This window comes from Macrotis lagotis, chromosome 7, assembly GCF_037893015.1.
Source record: "Macrotis lagotis isolate mMagLag1 chromosome 7, bilby.v1.9.chrom.fasta, whole genome shotgun sequence".
Taxonomy (NCBI): domain Eukaryota; kingdom Metazoa; phylum Chordata; class Mammalia; order Peramelemorphia; family Peramelidae; genus Macrotis; species Macrotis lagotis.
Genome location: NC_133664.1, coordinates 81,796,851 through 81,815,019, shown reverse-complemented (window position 1 = coordinate 81,815,019; position 18,169 = coordinate 81,796,851). Strand labels below are relative to the sequence as shown.

General features: G+C 35.2%; 1 protein-coding gene across 1 annotated transcript in view; it reads right to left on the bottom strand.

The window, feature by feature from the left end:
• ADARB2 (adenosine deaminase RNA specific B2 (inactive)) overlaps window positions 1-18,169 on the bottom strand; it is a 704,572-nt gene that overhangs the window by 91,595 nt on the left and 594,808 nt on the right. Inside the window, 1 exon segment of the mRNA XM_074193215.1 lies at window positions 89-203. Coding sequence (XP_074049316.1) covers window positions 89-203 — 115 coding nt within the window.

Genomic DNA, 18,169 nt, shown 5'->3' with positions numbered 1-18,169 from the left:
TGTTATTTATATGGATCAGATAAATAATATATTATCTTTCTTCCCAGGATGAAATTCCTGTCATGAAAAGAAAAAAAAAATTAATTACCTTTGGTCATGACAATTCCTGCCAGAGATTTGTGGCGGGCATGCATGGAAGTCAGGTTGTCTGTCAACTCTTGAAACTTCTGGGTCACCAGCTGGTACACCGAATCAGCAAATTCCTGGAAGATACAAACACCAGGATCTTTTTAATTTGGGTGAGAAGAGGAGATGGTAGGTGGACAGAGAATTTTCCACTAATGACTCTTTTTCCTAAACTCGGTTCTATCTATGAGAACCACTTATTGATCCAGACTCTGAAAATATGAAGTGTTACATTCTCGGTTATTTTCCTATGTCCTTTTAAGAACTGAGAACTATTATTGCTCTTTTCTTGCCCTCAAAACCCAATGAATATGATTTTGTATAGCACTGGTTCACATTAGTGAGAAGAGATCGCATCAACGTTTCCTGATTTGTTCATGGTACAAAGTATAATGTAAGGGCAGCTAAATGGTGCAGTGGATAGAGCAATGGTCTTAGAATCATGAGGGCAGGAGTTTGAATCCAGCTTCAGACACTTACTAGCTGTGTCACCATGGGCATGTCACTTAACCCTGGCGCACTTGCAACCAGGGCCATCTCCAGTTATCCTGATTCATATCTGGCCACTGGACCCAAATGGATCTGGAGCAGAAAGTGGGGCTGGTGACTTTGCATAGCCCCCTCCTCCCTCCAACTCAAATCCAATTCATGTGCTTGTCATGGCATTATCTCCCTGATGCTGTAGTCTTCTTCAAAAAATGAAGGACAAAACATCCAAATAAAACGAGTCTATTTGGACACCTTCTGAGGAGGCAAAAATATTGGAGAAGGACCAAAATAAACATGAAGCTTGTGTTTTTGGTAAGAAACAAATCAGTTCTCCATTTCTCTTTTAACCCCACCCATTTGAATAGGATCACTGTTTTCATCTCAGATATAGCCCTCAGACTGACATTTTGTATTATGCAGCAAAACTTGTCTTTATTTCACACCGATCAAAATCCAACATTGGAATGGGTATTAAATAGACATGCTGTGATTCAATCCTACCCACACATCACAGGCATTAGTGCAGTATGGTAGAAAAAGAAATGAATTTGGAGTTGGAGGAGAGACCTGGGTTTGATTTTGGATTACTACTTACTTTGAGATCTTGGATAAGTTACTTGACCTATTTGACCTCTTTTCATGTAAATTGAAGGAGATGGACTAGAAGTCCCTTCCATTCTATGATGACTCTGTGAACTCTGTAGAACTAATCCAGTGACATTTATTCATTGCCCTTTAAGTCATATTAAATTGGGTCTGACTCTTCATGACCCCATTTCAGGTTTTCTTGGCAGAGATCCTGGAGTTGTTTGCCATTTCCTTCTGCAACTCATTTTGCAGATGAGGAAACTGAGGCAATGGGGTTAAGTTGTCTCACTTGCCCAGGGTCACACAGCTAGCCGGCTGAGGTCATATTTTAACTCTCAAAGATGAGTCTTCTTAACTACAGTTTTGATACTGTACCCCTAGCTGACCATGTCATTTAAACAACAACAAATGAATTACTTAAACACTGAAAACACTTAGGAGATCAAAGCAATCCATAGCCATATGAAAAATGCTCTAAATCATTATTAGAGAAATGCAAATTAAAGCTTATCTGAGGTACCACCTCACACCTCTCAGATTGGCCACTATGACCAGAAAGGATAATGATCATTGTTGGAAGGGTTGTGGGAAATCTGGGACAGTATTACACTGTTGGTGGAGCTGTGAACTCATCCAACCCTTCTGGAGAGCTTTTAGAACTATGCCCAAAGGGCAACAAAAATATACATACCCTTTGACCCAGCAATACCACTACTGGGTCTATACCTTGAAGAGATGAGGAAAAAGGGTAAAAACATCACTTGTACAAAAATATTTATAGCAGCCCTGTTTGTGGTGGCAAAGAATTGGAAATCAAGTAAATGTCCTTCAATTGGGGAATGGCTTAGCAAACTGTGGTATATGTATGTCATGGAACATTGTTGTTCTATTAGAAACCAGGAGGGACGGGATTTCAGGAAAGCCTGGAGGGATTTGCATGAACTGATGCTGAGTGAGATGAGCAGAGTCAGAAAAACACTGTACACCCTAACAGCAACATGGGAGTGATGTTCAACCTTGAGGGACTTGGTCATTGCAACAACAGGGACCAATTTGGGGCTGTCTGCAAAGGAGAGTGCCATCTGTATCCAGATAAGGAGCTGTGGAGTTTGAGTTCAAGGACTATTCCCTTTAATTCAGAAAAAAACAGATATCTTATTGTCTGATCTTGTTACCTCTTAGACTTTTTGTCTCTTCTTTAAGGATATGATTTCTCTGTCATCACACCCAATTTGGATCAAGGTACAACATGGAAACAAAGTAAAGACTGACAGATTGCTTTCTGTGGGGGTGGGGTGGGGGGAGGGAAGCAAGATTGGGGGGAAAATTGTAAAACTCAAATAATATCTTTAATAAAAATAAATTAAAAAAAAACATTGAAAGCACTTAACTAAAAGGTTTCTAGTTTCATAACTATTTGGACTTCATGAATTCTGGATTTGTGGTAGGGAGAAAAGAAGCAACATTTGAGGAAGGACACAAATCTTCATAAAAAGAGGACCAGCGAGTAGTAAGTTGGTTCCTAGGTTAAGCTTGTCTGGAACAAACCTGGATGATGCCAGAGGACACTTGGATGCCTGTGGCTATATGTTTTTCACCATCTAATTTTTTTAGTACAAGGTCAAAGTATGAAAAAAGCTCACATGCTTCCCTCACATCCTTATGACCCAGCTTCTTCCCATCCTCATTTATTTTGTCGGGGATATTGATCCTCCCTATCCAGGACACCTAATATGTAGTCACTGCTCATTCTAACATTACCCTCTTTGCCAGCAAAACACTGGATGTGACAAATAAATACCACGGGGAACTTCGAAAAGTATAATATTTACATTCCCAATCTGACTATGCTACTGTAATAATACCACCATCATGACCAACACTAACTAGCATTAATATGGCAATTTAAACATCCATAAAATCCTTTAGTACATGAACTCCTTGGGAGCAGGGACCAGTTTCCCTTTTCTTCCTATCAGAATGTAGCAAAGTATTTGTAACCTCCTTTAATTTACATGAAAATACAGTCATATACAAAGGTCATATAAAGTAGGAGCTTAGTTAATGCTTGTTGATGTATTATTGTCTTGTTTTATATATGAAATCTCATTGGATTTTCTAAGCAGCCCTATGAGATAGATGTGAGTATTATCTAAGTTGGGAAATTAAGCGAAGAAACTGAGGGTCAGAGAAGTTTTAAGTCATTTGCCCAGGTCACATAGCAAAGAAGTCTTTGAGCTAGGATTCAGACTCTGTCTCCAAGCCTTGTAATCTATTCTCTACTCCAATTTGCTGCCTAGTATAACAAGTTTTGCCAGTCCTTATCAAATGCAAAAGTTGATTGCAGAGGTGTTTTAAGTTCCTGTTCTGAGGTTCCCAGACTTTTGAGTTAGGGATTGCAAGAATCTCTATACACAAGTGCTCATCCAACTTTCTCTTTAAAAACTTATTATTTATTTATTTTTAACATTCATTTAAAAACAATTTGAATTCTGGCTTTTCTCTCTTTTCTCCACCCTCCATTGTGAAGGCAAGAAATTATGATATTAACTGTATATGTGAAATCATGCAAAATATACTTCCATTTTAGTCATAATGCAAAAATTCAAGAAAAGTTAAAAAAAGCTTTAATTTGCATTCAGACTCTTATCAGTTCTTTCTCTGGAGGTAAATAGCATTCTTTTGCATCACAAGTCCTTTGGAATGCTCTTGGATCATTGTTTTGATCAGAACAGTCAAGGCATTCAGAGTTGATCATTGTACAATACTGCTATCACGGTGTACATGTTCTCTTGATACTCACTTCACTTTGCATCAGTTTATATGTCTTTTCATGTTTTTCTGAAAGTATCCTCTTTGGCATTTCTTATGAACAATAGTATTCCATTACAATCACATACAACCACTTGTTCATTTATTCCCCAATTGATGGGCATCCTCTTAATTTCCAATTTTTTTGCTACAATAGAAAGAACTGCTATATTTTTGTAATATATACATCCTTTTCCTTTGATGTCTTTTGGGATACAGACATAGTAGTGATATTATAGAGTCAAAGGGCATGCCAAGATTTATGTCCTATGGATATAAGTTCCAAATGACTCTCCAGAATGGTTAAATCAGTTCACAACTCCACCAACAATGCATTAGTCTCCCAATTTTTCCTCATCCTCTCCAACAATTGTTATTTCCTTCTTCTGTTTTATTAGCACATCTGATAGATGTGAAGTTGTACTGAAGAATTATTTTAATTTGAATTTCTCTAATCAGTAGTTATTTGGAACTTTTTTAAAATTTCTGATTATAAGTCTAGCTCTATTAACTATAGCATTCTGGCTCTCATTTTATATAACTATTTGTAGGAGTTCTTAAAAAAATCCATTCTTTGAAAAGTTAGATCGTTTTCTGAAAAATACCTATTAATATCTTTTGACCATTTATCAATTGAGAAATGACTTGTATTGTTATAAATTGGATTCAGACCTATATAATAGAGAAATAAGGCTTTTATCAGGGAAACTTGCTACAAAAATTCCCCCCCCACCTTTTCCTTTCCTTATAATCTTGGCTGCATTAGTTTTGTTTGTTTAAATCTTAATGAATTTAATATAATCATAATTATCCATTTTATATCCACAAAGTTCTCTAATTCTTATTTGATTGAATTTTCTTCCTGAAACTCTCAAGTGAAGTATAATCCGCTGTGTTTGGAAACAGTTATTTTCATTTTTTGACAGTTTTCATTGTTAGGAAGTTTTGCCTTGTTTCCAGTTTGAAGCTGCCTTTCTGTAACTTCCACTATTGTTTCTGCCTACTGAGCTAAGCACAAGTTTAATCTCTTTTCCACATGGCAGCCCATCCTAAACTTAAAGATTAATATCATGCTCCCTAAAAAGTTTTCTCTCTTGTTTCAAACATTCTCAGTTCCTTTAACTTATCTTTCTTTGATTTGAGTTCAAGATCTTTCACCATTCTACTTGACCATTCTGAGATGCTGATGCATCAAAGACCTTCCAAAAACATGGTATTTAGAGTAATATTTCATTTTTTAAAAACTTCTTTATTTCTCTACAGTATTCTTTCTCTACAGAAACTCCATATCTGAGCCTACATATAACTCAGTCAAGCCAGTTCTATCAATTTGGATGAAAAATCAGGAAAATTTGTTTTGTAGCAAATGTATTTGAAGTTTTTCTTTGAAGCTACATGCATTGGTACTATGGAGGCAATGCTAGTATTCGAATAAGAACAGAAAAATAGAAAATATGAATGAGGATAGCGTCTAGACTAGTGATTTCATTGGTATAGGGAATTTCCTTCCTACTATAGAAGAGGAAGTCTTCCAGAAGTGCCCAGAGTACTGAATAGTTAATGACCTTTTGGGTCACATAGCCAACAGATCTTTCTGATTATAAGTCCAGCTCTATTAACTATAGCATGCTGGCTCTCATTTCATATAACTATTTATAAGCGTTTAAAAATAATCCATTCTTTGAAAAGTTAAATGAGTTGACATTCATAGGAACTCTGTTGAAACAAAAACAGATATATCTACTGAAAGGAAAATCTCACAAAACCAAGAAAGGCTGAAAATACACTCATGGAAAAGTGTTTCTTTTCTCTAAATGCCGTCTCAGAAGGTTAACAGTCTTTCCCATATGTTGTTGTGACTGTGATAGCAAATTCTCATTATTTTTACAATTGTTCTGTAAATACATATGGAGAATCCACATAAATAATAAATGTCATACAAATTAGGCTTTTCCTGGGTGGGTGTACCCAACATAGATTTCCTCTCTTGGATAATGGCTTTGTATTTCTTGGTTGGCATATGCAAGTAAGCAGGAAGGTAATTATTTAGGAAGTACCATGCCTGGCTAATGTGTTTGCTTTTTATTTACTTGCCCTGGCTCATCACCTTTGCTGACAGTACTTGAGATAAAATTGTTCCTGTATTATAAGAAGCTTGAAAAGAGGGATATTGGTTTGTCTTCAACACCATCTGTGATAATTCTTCTATTGTATGTGTGTATGGATGTATGTGTATTATGAGTCAATCATATTAAGCCCAAGTTGACCTTCTGAATGAGGAAGACTAGTCAAACAATCTTATACTGGGGACCTCAAATGGCCAGGATTGCATTTGCTCCTGTAGGAGATACAGAAGTATTAGTCATTGCTTCTGTTCTAAATAACCTATCTTACAGTCAGGTTAGTGAGATAAGAATACCATACATAGATTTGGAATTCTAGAATGGGGGGGCATTTGCTTTTAGCTTCTTGACCTCACAATCCCAAATTGATTGTTTTCAGTTCCTATTCTTCATTCCTGTCTTGCCTGGTTAGACCAAACTAATTACATCCATAACAACACGAAGAAAGGATCTTTTTCTTAGTCATCCAATCCTTTATTTTGCAGATGAGAAAAGTGAGACTGATAGACATTAGGTTCATTCTTGGTGGGGGAGTGGGGGGAATGGGGATGGGGAAGAGGTCATTAAATCAGTTGCCTGAACCTGACTTCTGCCTTTGTAATTTTATAATTTATATCTGTGTGGCCTGGGAAAAGTCTTTCAGTACTGAGGTTTCTCTTTTTTGTTCTGTAAGATAATGAAGTTGAACCTGATATACTCCATTAAGATCAGTTATGAGGGACAAAGGGAATATGCATTTATACATTGGCCCATATGTGCCAGTCCTTAAACAAGGACTTGAAAAAATTTGTCTCCTTCTATCCTCATAACCCAGTGAGGTAGATTCTCTTACTTTCATTTGACAGTTGAGCAAACTGAGACAAACTTAGGGTAAAGTGTCTTCTTCAGATTCATAAAATTAATTAACATCTGAGGCTATATTTGAACTCAGTTTCTTCTGATTTGAGGCCCAGGATTCTCTCCCTTGTGCCACCTAGATTATGGTAATGACAGGGAAGAGATTTTTGAGGGATCATCCTATCATAGATTTAGAGCTGAAAAGGGGTAATCATATCCAATCTGTGAAGTCATGTATACTGCATGCATAGCTATATACAATAGAATACACGATATATACATGTATATATATATACATTAAAATTCATTTTTTTGAAATAAAACTTCCTCAAATGCAGTTTATGTGACATGTATAATATGATTCACTAAAGATTTTAGAAATAATAGAAATTTATTTTTTCATTTGGAATTTGTTTATATGGTTCTCACATAACAACCTGTTTTGATGTCTCAGTGCTCAACTTTGGTATATCAATGGTAGGTAACAGATGCTAATTTATTTAAACTATCAGTGCCATTTAATTCAATTCAACAAAGATTTACTAAATTTCTATTACTGTATACCATTGCTCTAGTCTAGGTAATAGGTAATATAGAATACTTATGTTTCCTGCTCCCATATATCTATGTATATATGTGAAATTATTTTATATATATATATATATATATATATATATATATATGTGATATTTTCTTGAATTTGAATTCTTTATATTCAAGAGGTGACAAGACTGTCTGTTGTAGCTCAGTTCAGTGAACTATCCCAGACAAAGGATTTTGGTAAAATTGATGAAATGACAGATCTGTGCCATTATTAAACAGATACTTCTTTCAATGATGTAGATTAAAACCCAACTATACCTTTTCATCTAATGAAACTCATAGAATCTCTGTAAGTCTCCTGCAGGGGATTCATCCAACATGCTTTGCTCTAGATTTCTTCACATTTTAAAATAACCAAATGAGAAAAAGATCTATTAATAGTAATTCAACAGATAGTTTTCAAATACTTACTATAAGAATTAAGTATACAAGGACAAAAACCAACTTTTCCCTGTCCTCAGGAAGCTTGCATTGGTTATCCTTCATGACTAGCTCACCTTTTCTGGAGGTTGATAGCCTCTATTCTGTTTCTCCTTCTTCATTCTTTATTGGTTATATGCTTCAGGCTATATGTAACTACCCTGAATTATCTCCTTTATCTTTTGGCTGACCAGAAACTTTAATGCTTCAGAGGACATGCCATCTTGTCATTTGGTATCACCATATGATTACTGACATTAAAAACATTTGAGTGAGAAGTTTAGGACCAGTTCTTCCTTCTTCATCCTCAATCCTAGACATTTCATTGCTTATCTGTAGCGTCTGCTCAAGATAACTGATAGACTGGGTCTCTGGGCTTTCATCCAATTTCATGTTGTAGTCTAGACAGTAGAAATTTTTTACTCCCTTAGTTTTTTCTATGTGAATTTTCTAAGGCCTCACTTATTGAGGTAATTTGGCTTCTTGAAGGAGCCTCCAGTGGAGAACAAGCTCTAGCGGTTTTTACCATGCTGCAAAAGCTTTACATAGAGTGCTCCCAACAGATGTTGTCCTTCCTAAGAACCACATTAGTTAATGATGGAAGATCTCATCAGGAATAGGCTAGCCACTTAAGAATGAATTATTTGTCCATCACAACTCATGAGTCAGTGAAAAATGCAAAGTATCTCTCAGTCCTCAATGACTCTGTCAGCTTCTGATTCATGATGGCAGAGTGATAGAAAAAGAGATGGATGACAGTAAAAGTCCCACAGTTTTTAGACAAATCCAATTACTTTTATTATTGACTCTTTAAGTATGAGATATTTGTTCAGTGGCTAGTGTGTACCTCTGGAAGACCTTGAAACATTTAAATTCTTGAATACATGAAATCAGGAAATATAAAGAAATTGTAGGTACATTGAATTCTGCCATAGGGATTCTCCTTGAAAAGGCAAAGGAATGGGCAAACAACTTCACTTGGCCACATCATATTATGGTACTAGACAGAACATTTGTAAAAAGACCACTCTAATTACAGTTTATGTGTCAATATATGTTACAGACAATGAGCATGCTCAGCAGGCATTCTTGTCAAGCACATGGAAGCTTAGGGGTAGGTTTGCTTCAAGGGATGTATGACAGAGCAGGTCTCATCCCTGATTCAGGGAAGGCACAGCTATCTTCTGACTGATTCCTGTTGTTCTTGATGATTCAAGGGCTCATCACGTGATGAAAAAGAATTTTAATTGACTTCTGAACTATATACAAGAGCCTTCTCTACCCTTCAAGGATGATAGGAAGAGAAGACCTAAGGCCCATTAATTGTATATACACACAAAGACACACTCTCTTCTTACAAGATGATATAAGTAAGGATTCTTCCATGGGGTACAGGTCTGATGACCTCTATTTAGAAGAAAAGATTGACATTGTCAACCTAAGAATGACTAAGATGCACACTATTATACAGAAAAACAATCAAATGACTCTCCTATTGTTACAACCCAGTTTAGTCCTGCCTGTCTGGCTTCCTTTTATGCCTTTTCAGGCCCTTCTCCCCAGGTGCTTTGCTCTCATTATGAGCTAATTAACCTCGGTCTCATCAAGCCATTAATAGAATCATTTGAAGAAATGCAGAAATAAGGTAAATTATTTTATTTGGGACTTCTTCATGGCCACAAGGCATTTCAACTCTGAAGGGGAAGAATACCTGCAACCAAAATTATTGCTTATCACTGTATTCGAATACTTTATTCAGAGGAAGGTTCCCTCAACCACAGCAAAAACAGGTCTTAAAAAATAATATGTAAGGGTGGCTAGGTGGCGCAGTGGATAGAGCACCAGCCCTGAAGTCAGGAGTCATCCCTGAGTTCAAATCTGACCTCAGACACTTAATAATTACCTAGCTGTGTGGCCTTGGGCAAAAACTAGAAAAAACAAACAAACAAACTAATAACACGTAGGAGTGATTTTTTAAAACTTAGGAAATCAGAGAAGAATTGAAGTCTGAGGTGCTACTCTGGCATGCCATAGTGAACAATATAATTTGGGAAATATATCACAGGTACCATTATGTCTTTTGACAAGGTTAGTAATTACAAAATATTCCTTAACATCTACACTCCTAAATTTCCTCTAAATGTCCCATTTCATATCTGAGTACAAGCCTTTGCTCCTACTAGTCCCCCTTTCCCTCTATTTCCCCTAAAACCTTCAAAATGAAATATCCTTTCTATTAAACTCTGCTTCTGTGATTTCTGTCCATGGTTCACGATTCATATCATTTCTTTGAGGCCACATTTCTTTCTTCAGATGTGTCCTGAATATTCACATTACCAACTATTCTTAGATAAGGGACCTGTAAACCTTAAAACTGCATAGGATCCTAGACTCAGATTCAGAAAGACTTGGGTTTGAATACTACATTTGATGCTGCAAGCATGGTAATTTGACAACTACCTTGGGAAAATTACTTAAATTTTCCTCATTTGTAAAATTATACAGTTGGACACAATCATCTCTGAATCATTTCTATTTCTAAATATATGATTCGATGACCACCACTATCATCTTTCTTTATTCACTAATTTAAAGTTTGGAAGTCTAAGGTGATGATATTAGTAAAATATTTTCATTATTAATATAGCTAGCATTTAAATTGCAACTACTGCATGCAAAGTATTGTGTTTAATACTTTACAAATATTATTTCATTTGATCCCCATAACAACCCCTGAGAGGTAGTTGCAATTATTAATTTCATTTTACAGGTGAGGAAGCCCAGGCCTATAGAGGCTAAATGTCCAAGGTTGCACATCTGGTAAATATCTGAGACCCTCCGTGGAGTCCTAAAAAGTTAGTTGCCTAAAAAGATTCCTTTGGATTTTTTAGCAATTTAATTAACTAGAAATCTTCCCATGTTTGAAGTTTCACTAGAGAAGTAGAAGGTAAAAGACTGAAATTTAAAAGAACCCTTTCTATGAATATAACAGAAGTGTTCACCATTTCTCAGTAAGACATAAAATATAGGAGAATAGACTCCTACTGAAAGTTTTCAATTGAAAAACTCCACTATCATTTCCCCAGCTCCATGCTCAAAGATTCTAAGTTACTGAGTCTGTGATGAACTGAATTGGGAAAGGGATTGTCCTCATTGGGACATTATATCAAAGAAATCAAGAATCCTAACCAAACACTCTTTCAAATAAACCAAAACCAAAACCAAACTCCAACAAATGTCTGGAATTTGGAATGTTCAAGGCAATCAAACCTATTAATTTCCTCCTTATACTTTTCCTACCATGGCACTGAAATCTAGTAAACTTCAGTATAGCTGTTTTAAGTGATCAATTGTTAATTAAGTTGCATACACAATTATAGTTTCATATGTTTTTCATCTCAAGAATAATTTGTATATGTAAAAGATACTTCAGTTGATTACAGAAAGAGTTGGGAGGCAGAGGAGGATCAAAAACCCAATACTGATATACATATATATGTGTATATATATATATATATATACATACATATATCTGCCTGGTATCTAATTTAATCATAGGAAATTTTTATTTTTCATTAATTGGGATTTAAAATATGTTATACAGTTTTGATTAGGCAAAATCTAATTAATCAGAATCCTATATTAATTCAATTTTATCTACCATCAGTACTTGAATTTTTTAAAAAAGGTCAAAATACCTAGAATAAAAGTTAACAGTAATTCTGGTACAATTTACTTATATAGTTTTATCCATAGATTATGCATTTGATTCAATTCAACATGTTTTATTGAATATCTACTATGTGTCAAACTCTGCTAGGTCCTAAGAAATAGAGAGGTGATGTATGCCATGATCTTGGTCTTAAAGAATTAATCTCACTAGAAATAAATAACAATGATGTTATACATAAACAAATTTTCCCCACAAATCATCATTAAATACTTAAAATTTGTTATGCAGTTAGGCAGAAGATTAATGTATTACAGAGTGAATGAGGTAAAGTTTTATTCTTTAAGATCCACCTAAAATCTTACTTTCTTTAGGAAATCATTTCCAACTTGCCCAACCCTGGCATTGTTTTTTTTCTCTGAAGTCCAGTAGCACTTGTGTCTCAGTCTGGTTCTTAATCTAGTTTGAATGATTGTTTTCATTTATCTGGTTTGCTTCCCTGCCAGGACTGAGTAGGTTAGATACTATGTTCTTGGAACTAACATACCATGTCTCATGTTCTTGGTATTCCTGACATCTAGAATAATGTCCTACATATCACCAGGGCTATTTATTGTTGATGGTAAGTATAATAAAGGAATATGATACAGGGGTGATCGCTGGATAGAGGGCTGAGCTTAACATCAGGTAGACTGGATTTCAAATCTTGCTTCAGATACTTCCCAGTTCTATGACTTTGGGGAAATCTCTTAGCCTTAGTGTCCTCTTCTATAAAATCAGGATAATGATAATGATACTTCACAAAGTATTCTGAGGGTCAAATGAGATAATATTTTAAAATACTTTGTAAACTTTAACAGAATCTACAAATACTCCTACCGCTGCTGCTGCTACTACTATTATTGCTACTGCTATCACCATCATGACCAAGCCTACCACAACCATAATCACCACCACTGCTGTTGCCTCACCTATTACTCCTGATGATAAATGTATATAGGGAGTCAGACTGGGGAGAGAGAGAATTGCTGCTGAAATAAAGCATTCAGGGAGGAGGTAGCAGTGGGAACTGGATCTTGTAAAATGGAACACATTTTGATAGGAGATGAGTGAAGGAGACCATTTCAACTAGGCTGAATGCATAAATCATGGGAGAAAGGAAGAACAAGATATGATCATGGGATTGTGATCCATTTGCTTGGAATAGAGGATTCATGTAGAGCAATAGTATATCTTAAGTTTGAAAATTCAGTGAAACAGAGAGCCTTGAATACCAGGTTTTATGTGGACTTAATTCAATAGATAAGAGGAAGTCAGGTAAGACTTTTGATCAAGAAGTCACAACTTCTTGGATTCTGGTGATAATTTGTTAAATGTCTGTTAGGGACAATACATAAACTTTTAATAGCTATTTATACCTTACCATGTCTGAGCCTAGCAAAAAGCAGTGTAGTACAGTGGAGACAGTTTTAGAATCATACTGCTTTTCTGATTCTGGGTAAGATTCCTTTAATCTTTTAATTCCTCAGGCAACTCTTTAAGATTTTTAAGGACCTCTAGAACAGTTTCTGATCCATGTTAAGAGAGTATTTCCTCATTTGAAGTTTCATATGCCATTGAAATGATACGTTTGGAGTCTTCTTCCTCTTCTCCCCCCTCTTGGACATGTATGCAAGTAAAATCCTAACTCTAGTACCAAGTATAGATTATATTAAAATATGGAAAGGGTATAATATGAAAGCAAGGACATCTAGGAGCATCTCAGCCTCCAGTTTTATTTTTTTAGTTCCTATTTCCATCTCACTTTGCTCTCATAGTTTTCTTTAGGACCATCTTTGATGGGGAAACAGAAAATCATTGGTGGCTTTTACCAGGAAATATTAGGAAAAGATGGAAAAGGAAGGGAGGAGAAGAGGAAACAGGGACCTGGAAGCATGGGAAACTATGGGAGGGATGTGTGGAAGGATATTATGTGTTATATAGAGATAGGTGAGGTAGTGACTGTTAGGGAAGGATCATCTAGGTTGTAGCTAAGGATAGATGCTGATAATTATCAATGCAAGAACTTTGAACACAATTAAACAGGAGTTGACAATGTAATTCCACATGATTTCTCAGCCTCCTTTTATGCTCACAAAAATCAACTGAAGTGTAATTTACAACACACTTCTTTGTTAAATATGGAAAAAGAGAGACACCCAGCTGCAATCATTATTACGGTTGACTTGGCAATTTAAAAAACACTTGCTAAATGGTCCCTTGGTGACTCCAAAGGGTTAATTCAACTTCTACAAATCATTCATAGACTCCTAGGGAATAGTTTATGCTATGAGAGAATGTGATGCCAATAATTCCACTTCCATTGTTGTAAGGAATTACTCTGAAGGTGATGACAAACAATACAAGCCTTTATTAAAAAGAGAGATGAATAGAATTGGGGCTGCAATTAAGAGGTGGAGTTTCAAGAGCTGTAACTAAGAATTATTACAATAGGAGAAAATTCACTAGGGCTGCAGTGATGAGTGAAGAGAGTCAAATTGTAGACACAGTGATTCCAGGAGAATGGGTGATCTGTTTCTCTGAGAATTTGGCAGTTGACCCCCATGGTAGTGGGGGGAAGGAGGGATTTGGAAGAAGTCTGTCAAGGCAGTGGGTCTCTGGGTTTGACATTTTGAGAGGAATATGCCACTAGAGGTTGTATAGATCAACAAAAGAATGAAAGGCAAAGTATGTGGATGGTGGTTCCTATGAAGAGAAAATATGCATCCCACATGAAGACACTTGAGGGCAAAGTCCAATTCACCCCAGATTAGTTACTATTCTTTGTCTTGCTACATATTTTAAAAGGGATGAACATCCTCAATTCTTGTCTTATATCCTGACTTTGGTGCTATTAATTTATAATCTGGTGGTGGCTGGACAGTTGGAATAAAAATGGTCAAAGGAAAGAAGGTTATTTAAATGATAGTTATAATCAGGTACTCTGAGGTTAAGTATGCTTAGATAGCCTTAGCTGGTAATACTTGTTGCTGCCTGTAGTTAGACTATATTTCTTTTTTTAAAAAAAATAAACTATATTTCTTGATCACCAAGTGGAATTACTATCATTTTTCACATATGAAAAAATTAAACTTCAAATAAGAACATAAGTAGCTCAAATTTTATTAATTTCTAGCACTAATATTTTGGATGGCATAAATAAATAATATGTGTTCAAATTTGCAATAGCAGTCTTCAGGGTAAAATTGACATTCAACAGAAGTGGTAAGGATATTAAAATCAATAGATTATAAAGGAGAAAGTCTTTAGTAAATATTTTTCTGTTGAAATTCTGTCTTAGGGTTTATATGACTGAAATATCAGAAAGGTTAGATTTGCATATGGGCAGGGTAAGCCTGGATTCTACAAAGGGATATTACCAAATGCTCTATTTCTTTCTTTGTTCTTTTCTTCTTTATATTATGAACTTGACAAACCCTAAGAAACATGGATTTCACCATATAGAGCCAACAAAATAGAACAATATATGAAATTACAAACCTCTATTACATATTCAGTATGAAAAATTATTAAAGTATATATTTAATTTACTACAAGAGTACCAATAGTGCCCTGTTTGTGTTTTTTCTGAACTTTTTTTTCTTCTCTGTATTTTTAATGTTTAATTGATGATCTTTTCTTCTTTTTTTGTATAACTATCTTTGTTGTTCTCCTCCAAAAGAAAAGTCATTCTTTCTAACAAAAACATATTTATGCAAAATAAATCCAAAAATCCATTTATGAAAATGTCGGTATTATTTAGAGGAACCAGTGAAAGAAAAATCAGAGAAAAGGAAGGAAGTTTGCTGAGTTCTCCTCTTCCCCCTTGGAGGGGAGAATGGAAAAAAAGTATCATTTTTCATTGGAGAGGCTGGAAAGGTAGAAATTAGAAGGAATTAAACAGAGAAAAATTTAGTTTTAGTTAGAGTAATGATTCAAAAGAAATGTAATTGCACAAGATGGAAAATATAGGGGAATTTGTTATAATGAAATTGATGTATCAAAACCAATAGAGGGCTGGATAGGGTTAGGTAGGGATGGAGTGTGCTTAGTAAAAACTGGGAGATACATATATGTGTGTGTGTGTGTGTGTACGTGCACACACACACACACACACACACACATACACATGAAAAGACAGGTAATGACCACTAATCAGAGGTTAGGGCACATTCAGCAAGAAAATGAGTTAATCAGGAAGTTGGCTAGTAAATCGGACATCTGAATAATGGTAGAATTTTAATTCCTGCAGATTTGAAGTGCAAGCCACCTTAGAATTATAAAAAAATTAAGAAATGTTTGCTTCAGAACTTGAATAAATTCTAAACTGCTTAATATGTTATAATGGATGCAGTAGGAAAAATTTAAAACTAACAAGCACATGTAATTAGAGACATTGCATTTAAAGGGAACTTTTTTCTAAAATACTTCATTGAAAAAGGCTTAATGGAGCTGTCCCTATCATAGTGCTGACAATGAGATTAGTCCCTATTGGTCACACCCTCATCAATTGCAATTTTCTTACCAGAATTCAGAGAAATGAGAACTGTGCATTTAGGAAAAGGTAGGAGTTAAGCTATTTAAGCTAAGATTTGAAGGATGGATCATATTTGGATAGGTGGAGAGGAAAGAAAACATTTCAGGTGAAGGTTTCTGTTTAAAAAAAGGTATGCAAACCTGGAAAACACAAAACATGTTCAAAGAGCAGTTGAAAGGATACTGGATTTGGGTCAGAAGATCTACATTCAAATCATGATACTAAGTCATATATTCATTTTGGATCTAAGTTTTTCATCTGCCCATCTGGTCTTAAAGGTCCTTCCAGGGACTTTGTGAACCTATGTCAGAGATCCTATGTCATTTGTGTAGAACAGAGAGTTCTTATAAGGTAGTATTGAAAGCAACCACTCAAACCTTTGTATAATAGAACTATGCTTTTTCACTTCTATTTGTCTAGATGAATGCTCTCTATATCTTTCTGTGATTCCTTCTTTCCATTAATATTCATATGCATTGAAAACCACCTTCTATTGACTAGTTCACTAATCTGTCTGATTTTAACAACTTTTATTAATCTCCCTCTGATTGACCAACTACCTCATCACACATTACATATTATTTCTATGTCCTGATTCTTCTTTAGATAGAATATTTATTATTTTCTTTGTGCCAGTGTGTTAACTACTGGAGATAAAAATACATACAAGACAGTTTATGCCCTCTGGAAGTTTTCATTCTAATGGGGGAATATAACTCATAAAGGAAGCAGTAAAAATAGAGTGAGGTAGGGGTAGTGGTTAACAGATGGCTGAGAAGTGAAGGGGTGGTCTAAATCCAAATCAGATAAGATTTCAGAATTTAGGATGATTCCAAGGATGGAATTCAATACATGACTGGAGAGCAGGTAGCATGATGCTTTCTGACTGATTACGTAAGCCCTGATTTTGGACAGGGCTACATAGCTACAAATATGTGACACTGAACCCTAGTTGCTATTACTGGAAGTATAATATCCCCATTGATGTTCTCTTTCTGTCAGTCTTTTTCTCTCTTTCTGTACTATGTACTTCTAAAGGGCTCTGATGCCCCAATGAATACAATGCTATTTAAATACCCATGACTTGAGGGGTATAGCAAAGAAGGAAAACCTTTGAACTGCCCTAGTCTAAGAGGCAGAGATAGAGGCAGAAATATTTAGTAAACATACACATGTATTTGTAGGCATGCACATATCCACATACACATGTGTGTATATGTGTGAGCTATAAATATTTATACATATATCTATGTACACACTTACTATTAAATGGTTTGGATGCTCCCGATGACTACATTTCCATTGAAATAGGGAATGGCAAAGAATTGAAAACCTTTGCTAGAGATAGATAAACTGAGATATATATAAATATGTGTGTGTGTGTGTATGTATATAATATATATATGTATACATATACATATATATCATTGCCATTTCCCAGAGCATGAGTCTTTAAATGGAAATATATATATAATGAGAGATTCAGAGTCCTTTATTAATCTATAATAGAGGTATAAAACACCATTAAATAAAAATGCATGATTCTCTCAATATTCAAGTAATAGATAAGCATATATTAGCCTTAGTTCCTATAAATGGGAACAGAACTTAAGAACTGGGGATACCAAAAAAATCAAAAATAGTCCCTGTCTTTTCAGAGTTTATATTCTAATGGACTAGAGAAGAGATAACATGTTAAATATGAATATGATAGATAAAAAGTACTTTTTATTTAAAAGAAGGCAATGGTTCAGCCAAATCTTGAAGGAATCCATGGATTCTAAGAGGCTGATGTGTGGAACATGGAGAATAGCTAGGATGGATCAGAAATGAGAGATGGAGCATCAAGTGACAAGAATATCAAGTAGGTTAGGAACAATGAACCATGGAGGGGAGGAGGACCTCTGAGGAGGGGGGTAATATAAA